The 18,298-nt window shown below is 31.9% G+C and overlaps 1 protein-coding gene across 3 annotated transcripts in view; it reads right to left on the bottom strand.

Annotated features, from left to right (window-relative positions):
- Positions 1-18,298, bottom strand: part of LOC139492219 (TBC1 domain family member 15-like) — a 48,177-nt gene that overhangs the window by 19,174 nt on the left and 10,705 nt on the right. For 2 of the 3 annotated variants that reach the window (XM_071280404.1, XM_071280402.1), the window contains exons 6-11: positions 14,331-14,525; positions 12,858-12,986; positions 6,236-6,339; positions 4,690-4,784; positions 3,219-3,335; positions 53-153 (exon numbers count right to left, since the gene is read on the bottom strand). In XM_071280404.1, the coding sequence (XP_071136505.1) occupies positions 53-153; positions 3,219-3,335; positions 4,690-4,784; positions 6,236-6,339; positions 12,858-12,986; positions 14,331-14,525 (741 nt within the window). Of the gene's footprint in view, positions 1-52; positions 154-3,131; positions 3,336-4,689; positions 4,785-6,235; positions 6,340-12,857; positions 12,987-14,330; positions 14,526-18,298 lie in introns of all 3 variants that reach the window. The other variant, XM_071280403.1, reaches the window with a different exon arrangement.

Below are 18,298 nucleotides of genomic sequence, written 5' to 3'. Positions count from 1 at the left end.
AGTTTTTGACAATGAAAACCAAAAAAAGCTTTGATTAGATATTCATACATACCACTCGTTCCATTAATCCAGCAAAGCACCAAAAAGCATCTACTTCATTCTCCATGACAACCAGTACTGGTGACAGTAAATCACTCATTCCTTGTACATAACCTGAAATATAAATATAAAAAAAACCACTTCAATTAATCAAAGTACTGAAGAATGAACCATCACATAACCACAAGTTCTGGTGGATGGTCTCAGGTAAAAAAAATCATATCTTTATAACTGAAGTCGATTCACTTAAAACTACTGCTGAGATTTATCACAAGTATACAGAATTGTTCTTACGATCAATCTTAATTGTAAGTTTTTTGTGAAACTGACTCCTGAAAAGTTAGGCTAAGGTACATAGATCTATCTCATCTGAGACAAGATCCTGTGTGGTTAATGAATAAATGACATGGAATTCAACCTCCCCATAATAATTATCATATTATAGTGATATTCTCATTGCTATCAGTATAATCCAGATGGTTTATTGTTATATATTCTGCTATCAGTCAAAAGGGCTAGAAAATTTCTGCAGCAACATCATTGTCACATCTGATGTAAAAATTGACCAGATGCTCCGCAGGGCGTAGCTTTATACGACCGCAGAGGTTGAACCCTGAACGGTTGGGGCAAGTATGGACACAACATTCAAGCTGGATTCAGCTCTAAATTTGGATTGTGATTAAATAGTTGACACAGCATAGGTTTCTGACACAGAATGAATGTGTTCTAATGAACTTAAAATTGTTGTTTTCTCTTAGAGCAATTCACTATGCTGTTGAATATTAATCCTCTCAAAAAAATGTTTGAAGAAATTATCTTTTTTATTTATGAAATTTCAAATGAGAAAAATTGAACCCAATTTTTTTAATCACATCCCCCTTTCCCTTATTCCAAAACTAATCTCAATTAAAATTTCTAATGGAGTTTGCAACAATAACTACTCATTTAAATACATCATAAAATATTAAGATGTAAAAAAAACTGCTTGTAATCACTGAATGGTAAAGATTATTTTAATTTATCAGTTGGTAGTAAAAAGTGAATATACATTGTATATTGTATATAACAAAGATTTAAGTTGATTCTGGACAAAGAAAGATAACTCCAATTAAAAAAAAATCTTGCTATTGCACAATATTTTGCAATTAGATATTTCTTGCTTACTATTCTGGACAAAGAAAGATAACTCTAATTTAAAAAAAATTTGCTATTTCACAATATTGTGCAATTAGATATTTCTTGCCATTGCGCAATACTGTGCAATTGAAAAGACTTGCTATTGCACAATACTTAATATAATAATTTTAGATCCTGATTTGGACCAACTTGAAAACTGGGCCCATAATAAAAAATCTAAGTACATTTTTGGATTCAGCATATCAAAGAACCCCAAGATTTCAATTTTTGTTAAAATCAGACTAAGTTTAATTTTGGACCCTTTGGACTTTAGTGTAGACCAATTTGAAAACAGGATCAAAAATGAAGAATCTACATACACAGTTAGATTTGGTATATCAAAGAACCCCATTTATTCAATTTTTGATGAAATCAAACAAAGTTTAATTTTGGACCTCGATTTGGACCAACTTGAAAACTGGGCCAATAATCAAGAATCTAAGTACATTTTTAGATTCAGCATATCAAAGAACCTAACTGATTCATTTTTTGTCAAAATCAAACTAAGTTTAATTTTGGACCCTTTGGACCTTAATGTAGACCAATTTGAAAACGGGACCAAAAGTTAAGAATCTACATACACAGTCATGACAGTTAGATTCGGCATATCAAAGAACCCCAATTATTCAATTTTGATGAAATCAAACAAAGTTTAATTTTGGACCCTTTGGGCCCCTTATTCTGTTGGGACCAAAACTCCCAAAATCAATACCAACCTTCCTTTTATGGTCATAAACCTTGTGTTTAAATTTCATAGATTTTTATTTACTTAAACTAAAGTTATTGTGCGAAAACCAAGAATAATGCTTATTTGGGCCCTTTTTTGGCCCCTAATTCCTAAACTGTTGAAACCAAAACTCCCAAAATCAATCCCAACAGTTCTTTTGTGGTCATAAACCTTGTGTCAAAATTTCATAGATTTCTATTAACTTAAACTAAAGTTATAGTGCGAAAACCAAGAAAATGCTTATTTGGGCCCTTTTTGGCCCCTAATTCCTAAAATGTTGGGACCAAAACTCCCAAAATCAATACCAACCTTCCTTTTGTGGTCATAAACCTTGTGTTAAAATTTCATAAATTTCCATTCACTTTTACTAAAGTTAGAGTGCGAAAACTAAAAGTATTCGGACGACGACGACGACGACGACGACGACGACGACGACGACGACGACGACGACGACGACGACGACGACGACGACGACGATGACGCCAACGTGATAGCAATATACGACGAAAATTTTTTCAAATTTTGCGGTCGTATAAAAATGTATGCATAATAATATTCTTTATAAAGGAATCATCTTAATTTTAAGTTTTTTAATTTCAAGCATAGTCTCCATTCTAAGATCTTTTTATCAATTCCAAAATCGTACAAAAGTTAAAGTATGAGAGGTCAAATATAATAATGGATTTGCTATTTTAAAAAGAATAAAAGTTGAACTATCATCAATAAGGGAATCTACCAACTTGAATCTACCAACTTACCTAAATCAAAGTTGTACATACAGTATGTCATCAGAATATCATTTAATACTTGTAGATTAGGATTACCTTCTCCCCCAAAACTTACCTAAATCAAAGTTGTACATACAGTATGTCATCAGAATATCATTTAATACTTGTAGATTAGGATTACCTTCTCCCCCAAAACTTACCTAAATCAAAGTTGTACATACAGTATGTCATCAGAATATCATTTAATACTTGTAGATTAGGATTACATTCTCCCCCAAAAAATGTACCTAAATCAAAGTTGTACATACAATATGTCATCAGAATATCATTTAATACTTGTAGATTAGGATTACCTTCTCCCCCAAAACTTACCTAAATCAAAGTTGTACATACAGTATGTCATCAGAATATCATTTAATACTTGTAGATTAGGATTACATTCTCCCCTAAAAAAAACTTACCTAAATCAAAGTTGTACATACAGTATGTCATCAGAATATCATTTAATACTTGTAGATTAGGATTACATTCTCCCCCAAAAAACTTACCTAAATCAAAGTTGTACATACAGTATGTCATCAGAATATCATTTAATACTTGTAGATTAGGATTACATTCTCCCCCAAAAAACTTGTGTGTTCTGTCTGTCCTTGTTACATCTTTCTCTGAAATAGTATGTTTCAATTATAGAAGACAATAGTGATGTTTTTTATTGTTAAATGTGTTGTGTGGTTGCCATATCATTTGTTTGATTGATCATTCCCATTGATAAACAGGCAACACAGAATCCTACCATAAAGACTCTTCATATTAGGTGTGGGGGGTATATAGGTAAAACTAGATGAATTCTAACACATTTTATGCTTGTACCTTGTCAGACTATCTAAACTATGTGTTATTCATTGTTGTTTGTCATATTTGTGTGTCTATTTTCTCAGAGGTTACTGGTGTAGGTACACTATAGCTGGAATAGTCTGTTGTATTGTCACTCATTTTAGGTAATTCCATTTATTCCTTTTAAGGTCAGTAACATGTTATTTGAAAATAGAGTCAGCACCTAATGACACAATTTAAGAATTTCAAATACATAATGTCTGTACAAATACTTGACACTTTCCTAGGTCCAGTGTATATTTTTATGAAACAGAACTATGGGAAGGGTATTAGAGAAAAACTTTAGTTTTAATTTCAAATCATGTATTATCAAAGTTTTTTTTCATTATCTTACAGTCATATGAAAGGAGTGACTGGTGAAAAATAATGTTTATCCAATTATTGAACCAATGCATGTATATCATAAACTTAGTCTTCTGTGCACAATTTTATCATTTTTTACGCAAATATGTTGTATAATCTTCAATTTTTTTTATTCTCTCTGTCTGTTATGATAAAAATATGGCAGCTAATTAATTGTCGTGTTTTAAAGCAGTAGTTTACCGATTGTCACCTAATAGTTATCAATCAGCAAAGAAGCATGGTTATTGAGCACGTGTATAACATGTTCAATCAGATAATAGTTTATTTTAAACACAGATTCATGCTTATTGTGATCACCAATTTTTACAAGAGGGTCACGCTAAGGTCACTTGCATACTGAATATATGTCAGCAAATTGCTTCTAGGAAGCAAGCAATTGAAAATGATAAACGTCTTCTAAATGCGGTCAAATTAAAAAAAAATCTTCAGAAAAAAAGTTTATGTACATAAGCATGATAAGTTTTATAATGAACAATATCCATTTCGTTATAAAAACATACATGTATGCATCATTTTTTTTTAATTTGAGGTTTCATATGACTTTAACTGATTGTATGGTTTTCTAATTACAAATAGAACAAACAAACAAAATTAAAAAGTTTGAAATTTGCAATTCACTTTTATCAATTTCTCCTTTTATTTCAAACTAATTCTGATGACTTAAAATTTTGTTTCTTATTTGTCTTTTCTTTTCTATATTTGTAGATGGAATTATTAACAAAAATTCTTCTTTTAATTCAGAATGGATTGACTAGTTTTTACCAATAAGACATTTCCTCTCTCTTAACATTGCAAATCTTTTTTCTTGTTCAGCAGTTATAGTTTTCCACTGTAACTTCATTCTAAAGTAATCATCTCTGAAAAATAAAAGTAATTTATAACAGTTTCATTGAAAATTAGTTTTGACCATCTTATCCGAGTCTTTTGCTTTCTATGAAAAAAGTTAGGCACAAGATGTGTAACACCAAATTTTAACTTTTTTGAGGCATTAACCATTTCACACTACACAAGAAAAATGGCTGCTGCTGCTGCATTTTTTTTGTGTTCATTCATTAAACAATATATTCTTTTTCAGACTGCTGTATCTTTTTTATTATAAGAGATCCAGAGACAGTTATTGCATGAAAAAATGCTCAGGAGAGCATGACCTATAATGTTAGGCAATTATTTCAGTAAAATTTTTATCAGGTTACCTGCATTTTCAGGTAATTAACAGGTAAAAGGTGTAATTTATTAATTTTGTGTTGAATTTTGAATAAAAACTACTTTAAGTCTTCATTTATTTGTTGTTTAAAATATAAAAGACACCAGTGGCTCGATTCTGTAGCGTATTGCACTATACACAAAGTATTATAATCTTGGGACAAATAATTGGCTCCGTCCTCAAATTTTTCAGTCAACCTCCGTTTCCCCCCTTTTTCTACGTCTCATAATGATCGATCAAATCATTTTTACCACACGAATTAAATGTAATAAACACATTGAGATAACAAGAAATCTTTTAACTTATCCTCTTTGTCAGTTTCGCCATAGAAATGATCAAATATTTCCATATTTACAGCTTCATTTCTGATTTCTGCCATTTGCATTTGTCAAAATTTTTGTTTTGATTTTCCTTCTACTGCATGATTTTACTATAAAAATGGCCGGGATTTCAAGCGCAAATGAGACCTTGTATATCCTTGATTCATACGAGGAAAAAGTAGAGAGGACCTGAATCATTGGCAGATCCAGGGGGGTTTCCGGGGTCGGAACCCCCCCTTTTTTTTTGGCTGATCAATGCATTTGAATGGGGATCCATATAGTTGGAACCCTCAATTTGTCCTGGGTTGGGAACCCCCCCCCCCCCCCCCTTTTTAAAATTGCTGGATCCGCCCCCTGCGAATGAAAACCGAATGGTTTGAGAGTCCTAATGAAAAATCCATTGTCATCACGACATATGTCGTGAATAGCAGTGGCGCAAGATGAACGTATAGCTTTGAAAGGGTTAATATAAAATAATGCTTGCAAATGAGACAGTTAGCTAACATATTCCAAATAAAGTCGATTTAAACACACATAGGTCAGCCTTCAAAAATGAAGCAACACCAACAGTCAGTTATAAAAGGAACAGACACAACAAAATGTGGAACAATGCAAACAAAATATAACAATCATTAATTTCTTACAAAACAATAAGCGAACACAAATATGACAGATATCAACCTTCTCTCAAAATCACTCTTGATAAACCAATATGCATGTTTTACAGAAATATATAAGTAATATATATATATATCTATAAAGTAGTAGTGAAAAGTAAACTTACACCCTTCTTTTCCTTTCATCTGTTCTAGTTTTATATGTTGACTGCCAATTATAATAACCTAACAAGAATTTCCATACATCTATTCTTAAAGCTGGATCAACTCCCTGAAATAAATAAACATATCTTCTATAACTATATATGTATTACAACACTAATAAATATAATTCTTTTTTTCCTTAATGTAGCAAATTTACCTGACCATATCGGGAAATAGGTATTTAGTCAGATCTTAACACATACTTGTGATTTGTTTAAAACCGGTTTTGATAAAAAAATAAACAATTAAATCTGTATTTCGGTAAGATGGTGCAAGCATACGATTTTTATTGGGGCTTACACTTTGAGAAGCGAATAATCTTTAACTATTTTATTCAAATATTGTGTAACCAGGTGCTCCGCAGGGCGCAGCTTTATACGACCGCAGAGGTCGAACCCTGAACAGTTGGGGCAAGTATGGACAAAACATTCAAGCATGATACAGCTCTGAATTTGGATTGTGATCAAATTTTTGACATTACATGGTTTTTTTTTACACAAAACAAATGCCAAGATTTTACAAATCAATTAAAGATTTCTTCTTCAAACTTTTTAAATCTAAAATTAAATAGTTGACACAGCATAGGTTTCTGACACAGAATGAATGTGGTCTAATGAACTTAAAAGGTTTTTTTTGCCTTTGAGCAAATCACTATGCTGTTGAATATTAATCCTCTCAAAAAAATGTTTGAAGAAATTTTCTTTTTATTTATGAAATCTGAAATGAGAAAAATTTAACCCCCCCCCTTTTTTTCACATCCCCGTTTCCCTTTTTCAAAACTGATATCAATTCAAATTTCTAATGGAGTTTGCAACAATAACTACTCATTTAAATACATCATAAAATATTAAGATGTAAAAAAACTGCTTGTTATCACTGAATGGTAAAGATTATTTAAATTTATCAGTTGGTAGTAAAAAGTGTATATACATTGTATATTGTATATAACAAAGATTTAAGTTGATTCTGGACAAAGAAAGATAACTCCAATTAAAAAAAATTCTTGCTATTGCACAATATTGTGCAATAGGATATTTCTTGCTTACTATTCTGGACAAAGAAAGATAACTCGAATTAAAAAAAAATTTGCTATTTCACAATATTGTGCAATTAGATATTTCTTGCCATTGCACAATACTGTGCAATTGAAAAGACTTGCTATTGCACAATACTTAATATAATAATTTTAGATCCTGATTTGGACCAACTTGAAAACTGGGCCCATAATCAAAAATCTAAGTACATGTTTAGATTCAGCATATCAAAGAGGCCCAAGAATTCAATTTTTGTTAAAATCAAACTTAGTTTAATTTTGGACCCTTTGGACTTTAATGTAGAATTTGAAATTTGAAAACAGGACCAAAAATGAAGAATCTACATACACAGTTAGATTTGGCATATCAAAGAACCCCAAGGATTCAATTTTTGATGAAATCAAACAAAGTTTAATTTTGGACCCTTTGGACCTTAATGTAGACCAATTTGAAAACTGGACCAAAAAACTTCAATAATCAAGAATCTAAGTACATTTTTAGATTCAACATATCAAAGAACCCAACCGATTCATTTTTTGTCAAAATCAAACTAAGTTTAATTTTGGACCCTTTGGACCTTAATGTAGACCAATTTGAAAACGGGACCAAAAGTTGAGAATCTACATATACAGTTAGATTCGGCATATCAAAGAACCCCAATTATTCAATTTTGATGAAATCAAACAAAGTTTAATTATGGACCCTTTGGGCCCCTTTTTCCTAAACTGTTGGGACCAAAACTCCCAAAATCAATACCAAGCTTCCTTTTATGGTCATAAGCCTTGTGTTTAAATTTCATAGATTTGTATTTACTTATACTAACATTATAGTGCGAAAACCAAGAAAAATGCTTATTTGGGTCCCTTTTTGGCCCCTAATTCCTAAACTGTTGGGTCCTAAACTCCCAAAATCAATACCAACCTTCCTTTTGTGGTCATAAACATTGTGTTTAAATTTCATAGATTTCTATTTACTTAACCTAAGGTTATTGTGCAAAAACCAAGAAAAATGCTTATTTGGGCCCTTTATTGGCCCCTTATTCCTAAACTATTGAAACCAAAACTCCCAAAATCAATCCCAATCTTTCTTTTGTGGTCATAAACCTTGTGTCAAAATTTCATAGATTTCTATTAACTTAAACTAAAGTTATGGTGCGAAAACCAAGAAAATGCTTATTTGGGCCCTTTTTGGCCCCTTATTCCTAAAATGTTGGGACCAAAACTCCCAAAATCAATACCAACCTTCCTTTTATGGTCATAAACCTTGTGTTAAAATTTCATAGATTTCTATTCTCTTTTACTAAAGTTAGAGTGCGAAAACTAAAAGTATTCGGACGCCGGACGACGACGACGACGACGACGACGCCGACGCCGACGCCGACGCCAACGTGATAGCAATATACGACGAAATTTTTTTCAAAATTTGCGGTCGTATAAAAACGTTAATTATGAGCCATGAAAGTCAGGTGGCTTGAGCATTTTTCTGAGGAAGTTTTAAAAAATTGCAAAGAAATATTTTTACAGTGGGTTAGCTTTCATTAGTCTTCACTATCTATAGATTAACAACTTTTGTTTATATTTATAATTTAGAATCATCATTGAAAGTGGAGCACAATTGCACAGTTAATTAATTATATTGATGTGCCATTTGATTTGTATGCAAGAGTGACATTCCATTGTATTATGTGCCAATTCGAAAAAGTTATGCGAGTATTGTCTCCCTTTAACAGGTTCATTACTTTATAATTAAGTTTAGGTTTCTGATATAATTTTGAATAATTACAAAATGTATCGATTCAATATGTTTCAGTTTTTTGTTATTGGTGTATCAAAAACATTGATGTACGAATATAATTTCATAAATTTGAAATGTTTAAAATGATTACATACCAATATAAAGAACCGTTCATCATTTTTGAAAAAGACTATGAATATCGAATTATATATGTCGACCGTGCAAGGGCTGCATAGCCAGTCAAGGTCGTTAAAAACTTCCATTTGTTGTATTATTTATCTTCCATAGATGATATATTGATGGGGAAATGAACTAGAGTTATATAATGGTTATCACAGAGAGGGATTAAGAAGCAATTTTTAATTGTAGCTTATTAAACGTTAAAACGAATGTAACTTTATACAAATATAAGGACTTTGTTAGCTAAATCTACAAATTTTATTAGATATTATGATTTTTTATTGCAATAGATTAATATGCTACTTAATGTGGTCCACCTAGATAAAGGGAGATAACCCTTTAATTGGTAATGCTTTTGCAATGATTTGTTTCATCCATGTGAAACAGAATTAAAATCATTTGTGGTTGATACTTAGAAGCGTTGAATATACTTATCAAAATTGTAAACACAAAAATGCAAATGATTTTTAAGAGTTATGTCCCTTAACCTTAAATAGCCCTCCTTAAAATATCTAGCAATGTCACATCTAAATATGTTAAAACTGAAAGGGGTTAGTTCTGTAGGGGCCCTAATTGGCCCAGATTATAAAGTTCAATGTAAATGATAAAAAAAAGTTTTTTAAGATGACTTAACTAGAGCTCTCAAGAGCCTGTGTTGCTCACCTTGGTCTATGTGCATATTAAACAATGGACACAGATAAATTCATGACAAAATTGTGTTTTGGTGATCATGATGTGTTTGTAGATCTTACTTTACTGGACATTCTTCTTGCTACAGTTATCTTTATCTATAATGAACTTGGCCCAGTAATTACAGTGGAAAATACATTCTACCCCAAGAGAAAATGAAAACAGGATCCATCGGGATCCCAATGCTATCCAGGTGAAATTGTTGGGAAAAGCCGGGATAAGCATCTGGAGGAGGGATCCCATTCGGGATAAATATCTGAAACTGGGATCCCATTCGGGATAACTGTCTGAAGCCGGGATTCCAGTCAAGATGAAACGGGATAAATATTGGACACTGGGATCCCAATCGAAGTAACTGTCTAAAGCTGGAATCCCAATCGAAACTGTTTAAAGCCCAGATCCCAATCAGGATGACTGTCTGAAGCTGGGACCCCAGTCTAGTTAAAACGGGAAATTGTATGAACCATATATTATGTTGTTGAAAATATGTAAGTGTTTGGTTTCTGTGGTCGGGTTGTTGTCTCTTTGACACATTCCCCATTTCCATTTTCAATTTTATTTTTATATGTCTCTGATAACATCAAGTACAGGTTATTGGTGTTAATTAACAATGTGTATGACACCAAAGCTGTCAGTTGAAGCCAATCACATTTAAGTGTCACTTAAAATTCAGTTTGACAGATATTTATAAGTCAGAAAAATGCCGAGATTTTCGCGATAAAAATGGCAGGGCGTCCGAGAAATGTCAACGAGTGTTTTGCCAGAAAAGCTTGGGCGTTTCTGATGTTCCCCAAGTTCCCATAAGTGCGTTTCTATTAGTTGTCGTCCGGCATCAATGATAAGATAATGATCGACATCGTAAAACTTTGATTTCTCAACTTATGAAAACTGTAAAAAATCATAACCACGTTCTTTGTTTTCAACTGTACTGCCGCAGAACAGTTCGACCCTAGAAAATACTGACTACTGTCCTAAATAATGCGGCCACTATCTTATCCGCATGCACCATGTGCCGATTTATAAAGTATAATTTTCTTATATTTAGTAAAAACTGGCCAGTAATTAATACTTTTATGGGATACCTTTAATTTATTTATAATACCGTTACAGAGACAGATCAACTTCTGGCCGATATAATTTGGGGCGAGATTCGACGTTAGTGTACTGGTAAAAACGTCATCAAAATCTGATTACGCTGATGATGATTTACGGAGGAACAAGATGATGCAGATGTTTTCAGATAAGTGCATTAATAATAATATTTAACATGTGTATATGTGCATATAATGATTATAAAAATAATTTATTGAGAATCTATGATTTTTTATGGTTTTTATTTCAGCAAATCAACATCAGAAAGTCTGAATGCATAAACTGAAAATATATTTATTTTTAACATATACAATGAATAAACTTGTTGTCACATAACAGGCATAACTAGTAGGTATGTACAAATTTAATTCAGTTGTGTATATGTTTATTTGGTGAAAATAATAAGTCGCTAGTTATTTATCTTCAGGGGATAAAAAAGGGGGAGGGTAATTAATTTGCCAAAAAAATTAAAATAGCCTTCCAAGACTTCATAATTATTTGCTACTGTATAAAAATGCAATAATATTTCTATTGAATTTGTTGCTTCAAAACGTATTGAACAAATGATTCTTTGTGGATTTTTTTGATACTTTTAGGGGATTTAATGATATTTTTAAATGGAGCTGCCAACGGAACAGATTGCATGCAGATATTCCAGTTACCATAATTTACTCAGGAATACTAGTTGGAAGTACAGAGACAGCAAATTAATTAACAGAAGGGAGAACATGACATGTATCCTTTTGCATAAATAACCCAGGAATCCCAGTAGCTGAGTGCAATTTGAATTGGTGCATGTATATCCTGCTGGGATTTATTTTTGGGATCCCGCTTTTTTTTCCAGGAATCCCAGTATATTTCCACTGGGATTTACATCGGGATCCCGCTTCTTTTACGGGAATCCCGAAATTTTATCCCAGTACATTTACATCAGGATCCTGCTTCTTTTGGATCCCAATTGAAATCCCACAATATCCCAGTGGTATCCCAGTACATTTCAACCGGGATTTGCATCAGAATTCCCGGATTTTGGGGGGGTTTCCTGAAATTTTATCCCGGTGGAATTAGGTGGGATCCCACTTGGAATCCCCATCAAAATTCCAGCCGGGATTCCAGTGGAATTTCAGATTTATTTTCTCTTGGGTAATGCTTATTTGGGCCCTTTTTTGGCCCCTAATTCCTAAACTGTGTGATAAAACTCCCAAAATCAATCCCAACCTTCCTTTTGTGGTCATAAACCTTGTGTCAAAATTTCATAGATTTCTATTTACTTAAACTAAAGTTATAGTGCGAAAACCAAGAAAATGCTTATTTGGGCCCTTTTTGGCCCCTAATTCCTAAAATTTTGGGACCAAAACTCCCAAAATCAATCCCAACCTTCCTTTTGTGGTTATAAACCTTGTGTTAAAATTTCATAGATTTCTATTCATTTATACTAAAGTTAAGAGTGCGAAAAACTTAAAAGTATTCGGATGACGCAAGATGACGCAGGACGACGACGACGCCAACGTGAAAGCAATATACGACAAAAAATAAAATTTTTTGCAGTCGTATAAAAAATATTAACAAAATGAAAAGCAGGTACTTTTGCTGTTGTTGCATTCAAATTTTAAATTGGTCTTGTAAAAAACAACTCAAGAAATTCTATCAAAATGTCTTTATATGAAGTATGTAAATCTGTTTTAATGCAGCACCAATCTGATACACGGAAATAACTGTTTTGTTAAATTTTTTTATTTGGTTGCAAATGTACGGCCATTTGTTATGATGAACCTTAAGGACTATTGTATCTATACTTTCATTAACTTTGTATTAGAGCCAGGAAATTATCTTTTTTTTCATGACTTTTACCTACCCCTCTAAATATAACATCTTTCAGTTTATCTATATCTTTTATTTTGCCATCACTATCCATATGTTTAGACCATTGCTCTCCTGTAAGTGGAGTACCTCTGGATACTGAAGGTCTGCTGGGTAATTTTGTCTACAATAAAGGATCAATACAAATTAAACATCAAATATATGCTGAACAATAGACAGTATTTGAAAAAATAAATACTTATTAGTAACTGTAGATTCTTTGACAAATCTCTGTATTTTCTAAGTAATTGATGAAACATAGAATAAATAAAAGTGACCCCTAAGAAAATCAAAAATTAACTGTATTTTGTGGTTATAAGCACTGTGTATAAGTTTCATAACATTTGGTTGAGGTAAACTCAAGTAAGAGAACAAAAACTAAAAAAATTGCAATTTTTCCATACATAAAGGGGCATAAATCTAGAACAGTTAAAATGATCCCACCAAAATTCAATCTCGATCTGTTTTGAGGTAATTAGTATCGTGCATAAGTTTCATAACATTTGGTTAAGGTAAAACAAGTAAGAGAACGGAAACTAAAAAAATTGCAATTTTTCCATTTATAAAGGGACATAACTCTAGAACAGTTAAAGTGACACCACCAAAACGCATACTTGATTTGTATTTCATGGTAATAAGCATTGTGTATAAGTCTCATAACATTTGGTTGAGGTAAACTCAAGTTACAGAACGGAAACTAAAAAATTTCAATTTTCAATTTACACTACAGCTCGGTGTATAAAGGGGCATAACTTTTGAACAATTAACATGACGCTACCAAAATTCAAACTTGAACTGTGTTTTGAGGTAATAAGGATTTATGCATACCTTTCATAACATTTGGTTGAGATAAACTCAAGTTAGAAAACGGAAACCAATTTTGGGAAGTACATATATACTTTCAGACAAGGGTTAAACTTAATGCTCCCTCCGCTACGACAGGGGCATAAAAACATATTTCTGTTTGCCATAAACATGCATAACACTGACCCATAAAAAAAATATGAGAGAACAAGAATGTGTTCCAAGTACACAGATGCCCCATACACCATGTACACATTATCATTTTCTATGCTCAGTGGACCATGAAAATGGGATAAATTTCGAATTCTAATTTGGCATTTAAATTAGAAAGATTATATCAGAGGGAACAAAATTGTTTACTAAGTTTCAAGTTGATTGGACTTAAACTTCATCAAAAACTACCATGATCAAAAACTTAACCTGAAGCGGGACGAACAGACGGACGGACGAACGGATGATAGAGGAACAAACGGACAGACAAAAAGACACACAGACCAGAAAATGGGGCATAATAAATGGGGCATAAAAATAAAAAAAAGTTTTTGTAGAATAAAACTATTACAATTTTTGTCAGATACAGCTAATAAAATGTATTAATTCATCTAAATATTCAAGCTTTAATATATGTAGCATTGTATATTTCTTTTCATAAACCAATAAATACCTTTGTTATTAACTCATATCCCGGTTCGTCCTGGTTACTTATTTCCATTCCAGGAATGTCCTCACTGAGGATATCTGCTACCTCCTCCCGTTGTCTAGGGATCTGGGCATCAGGTTGTAACAACACATCTTTCAGGAAATTTGTAACCTTGGAAAATCCTGCTAAGGATGTTGTGTAAGGATCTTTAATAAATTTCTGAAAATAATAGTTTAAACATACATTGTATACATTTTATAGTGGATTGGGAAACAAGTTTTTCAACTTATATTAATCCCTTTCCACTTTGAGGGTGTGATTGCTATAGATATGAACTACGACTCTTTGAAGATAAACTGTACACATGACAGTGAAACCTTGATCCTCTGTGTTAAAAATTACATATACATGTAATTTCATCACTAAGAAAGCAAAGCATGGTCAACTAATCTCATTTGAATCAAATTTCTTTTCCTAGTATCTTATTCCCCTATTTATTTACTTCATGATTTGCACTGTATGGCTTTCCTCCTGCTTCCCCAACATTCACAAACACTGAAAGAATGATGTCTTTAGAAATATAGATTTATAAAATATATAAAATAAACTGCTACGCTGAGAGTACCTTGATTGCATCCCAGAGGTCCAACCCTGAACAGTGGGGGCAAAAATGGACTTAATATTAAAGCTTGATACAGGTCTGAATTTGAATTGTAATTAAATATTTGACACATAATAGGTTTCTGACACAGTATAAATGTAGTCAAAGAACTTGAAATTGGTAATATGATTGGAACTTATATTCAATTGAAGATTTTTTTTTTCAAAATCCCCCCCCCCAATTTTTTTTTTGGTTTAAGCATTTACCCCCAATATGAATCCAAGCCTTCTACTTGTGATATTGAACCTTGAATTGCAATTTCAGAGCAATCAAAATACTTATACACAAGTTATTGTCCTGAAACTAGAAAAATGCTTGCTTTAATTTGGGTCCCTATTAGGCACATAATTCTTAAACGGTTGGGACCATCATCCCCAAATTCAATACCAACTTTCCTTTTGTTGTATTGCACCTTATGGTTAACCTGCACAGAGATCAATACACTAAAACTAAAGTTATTGTCTGAAAACCAAATGTGTCTTCGGACAACGACACAGACGACATCATAGCATTATATAAACCTCCAAAAATGTCTGTGGTCGATACAAACCGGATTTTCTTCAATTGTTTTAATTATTTCATAAAATTGAGAATGGAAATTGGTGATGGGTCAAAGAGAACAACCTGATTAAAGAGCAGAACAGCTGAGGCCACCAATGGGTCTTCAGTGAGAAAATACCATACCTGGAGGAGGGGTTCAGCTTGACCATAAACTAAACAAAAATTATAAAGACTTATCCCAAGCAGTTTCAAACAGATATTTACTGAAATAAAAGATAACTAGATGGAATTGCCTTAGTTCTACTATCCCTTTGATGCATGTATATAGAAATCATTTTGACATAACAAAAACAATTGATTATGGTACTCCGACTACTGAACTAAATATTTTATGTGATTTGGTGAATTTTCTGATCATGGCAGCTGAACATAGATATTCTATGATGAATTCATTCACAACTTTTTCAGACTCATGTCAGTACACAGCTTGACATATTGTATACAGTTGGTAAAGACCATTCATTGACATTTAGATGTCTTTCAAATTTTAGTATTGTTGGGTTGCTGTCTCAATGATATATCTTCGTTTATCATTTTAGGGGATGTTTGAGTGTCATGGGGCTTTCATGTTTATTAATTTGAAACTATACATTTTTCTTTTAAATCAGAAAATGAGAAACCACTAATCAATTTCAGGTGGTTTTTTAAAAATCATCTTTTTAGTTTAAGGCATTGCTTCCTGATTTTGAAAAAGCTTTACGAAAAACACCATTGAATAAAATGAAGTACCATGATACATGTACCATGGTGAAATGGGATCCTAGGGAGAGCACTAACAGCTTGATATTTAAGAAATTTATCATAACTGCGATAAAAAACAACATTTTTCAATTGAAGACCATAGCAATATCTTTTTATCTAAAACGAAAATTCTAAACACAATGCTTGGTTAATTTCCTGGTAACTTTTTTAAGTCTTAATTTTCATAATATTTGTGCATTGTATTGACAGCTTATTTTAAGGTACTTTATATATGTTTACATAATTAGAGTTAATAAAATAGAAAAATAAAAATTTCCTATTATAAGGAGTATCTGTAAAGTTGCATAACATAATTAAACCTTATATCTTTTAATACCTGTACATATATGTTTATATATTCTAAACATTCATGTTCAGTTAATAATGAATTTAGCCATCTCAATCTCCCTAATAAACAAACAATGACCTCACTTTACCTTAGATACAGGTGTAAGACCAACACTTTATATCCTTAGTCATAATGATCTGTACATTTTATCAACAAACCACTTAATACAGAACAATAAGGATATCAATACTTAATTGTATACTCAAGGTCAATACACACAAAATTATCTTTTAAAACACACATCACACCTCATTAATTCTTCCTTGTCTTGTTATGTAAGAACCTGATTAACTGTGTCAGCATTATGGACTTATTTGCGTTGTCTTGGTTTGCTTTTTTTATTAAGTGAACTTAGTTCAAATAATTTTCTCTCACTTTATTTTGTATTATGGAAATTTAAAATCTGACAGGAAACTTTATTTTCATAATATTTATACAATCAAGATAATAATCAATTTGGTATTAAGAGTTGAACAAGGAAAATGTACCAGGACATTATTATTCCCATACATACTGAATTGTACATTTTTTGTAAAAGTAATTTTCAACCAAAAAAATGATCTTAAAATTTGATGATTTTATTTTAAAGGGGCATTAGCTGTCATACTATTCATATGTTATCTATCTCTAGCTAAGGGGTTAAATTGAAGTTCACATGAATACAGATTCAATGAGGTCGAATTATTTAATTGCAAGTGAATAATTCATCATCAATGTTTCTTAGCTTATTTTGACAAAACTGAACCATGCTGGCTGCTAAAAGCGAATAATCATTTCACTACTTCACTTTCAATAATGACTGAACAAAATAAATGGGGAATGTGTCCATAGGGACAGATGCCCCAGCTAGCATATAACATTATAAATGGACATAACAACTCAAGAACTGTAAAAGTGACAGTTCCAAAATTTGAAGTTAAATTTAGTTTAGTGGTACATTTATATATACATTTCATTTAATTTAGTTGAGACAAAATTATGTTAGAGAACTGAAACAAAATATCATATAAGGTTATCAAGGGACAAAACTGAAGAACAATAATCAAAGTGCTTGTAAGCACCGATGGGTAAAGACTGTTTTAATTTTTTCAGTGAACATTGCATTGTGTAAAGCATTGGTTGTACATATGTAGTTGATGTAATTGTTAAAACTATTTTTTTTTCAAATCAGAGTTATCTTCCTTTGTCCATAATTGTAGTTAATTACATCATTGATATTTTAATAAAAGAACAGACATAGATTCATATTTTCCATTTGTAAAGGAGCATAACTCTAGAAGGGTTGAAGTGACACCATCAAAATTCAAACATGAACTATGTATTTTTTTGTCGTTATAAGCATTGTGTATAAGTTTAACAACATTTGGTTGAGGCAAACTAAAGTTACAGAACGAAAATAAATAGCTTTTTTTTATATTTGTGAAGGATTATAACTCAACAACAGGAAACGTGAAGCCACCAAAATTCAAACTTGATCTGTGTTTTGTGGTAATTAGCATTAGTATATAAGTTTCATATCATTTGGTTGAAGCAAACTGAAGTCAGAGAACGGAAACCAACTTTGGTACGTACATATGTACAGATGGACAAGGGTAAAACTTAATGCCCCCATCCACTATACCATAAAAAAAATCATTATTCATTTTTTTATATATCTCGTAGCTAGTGCCCCTTTAATGA

This window comes from Mytilus edulis, chromosome 10 (assembly GCF_963676685.1).
Source record: "Mytilus edulis chromosome 10, xbMytEdul2.2, whole genome shotgun sequence".
NCBI lineage: Eukaryota > Metazoa > Mollusca > Bivalvia > Mytilida > Mytilidae > Mytilus > Mytilus edulis.
The sequence above is the reverse complement of the archived record's forward strand: the minus strand, read 5'-3'. Positions and strand labels throughout refer to the sequence as shown.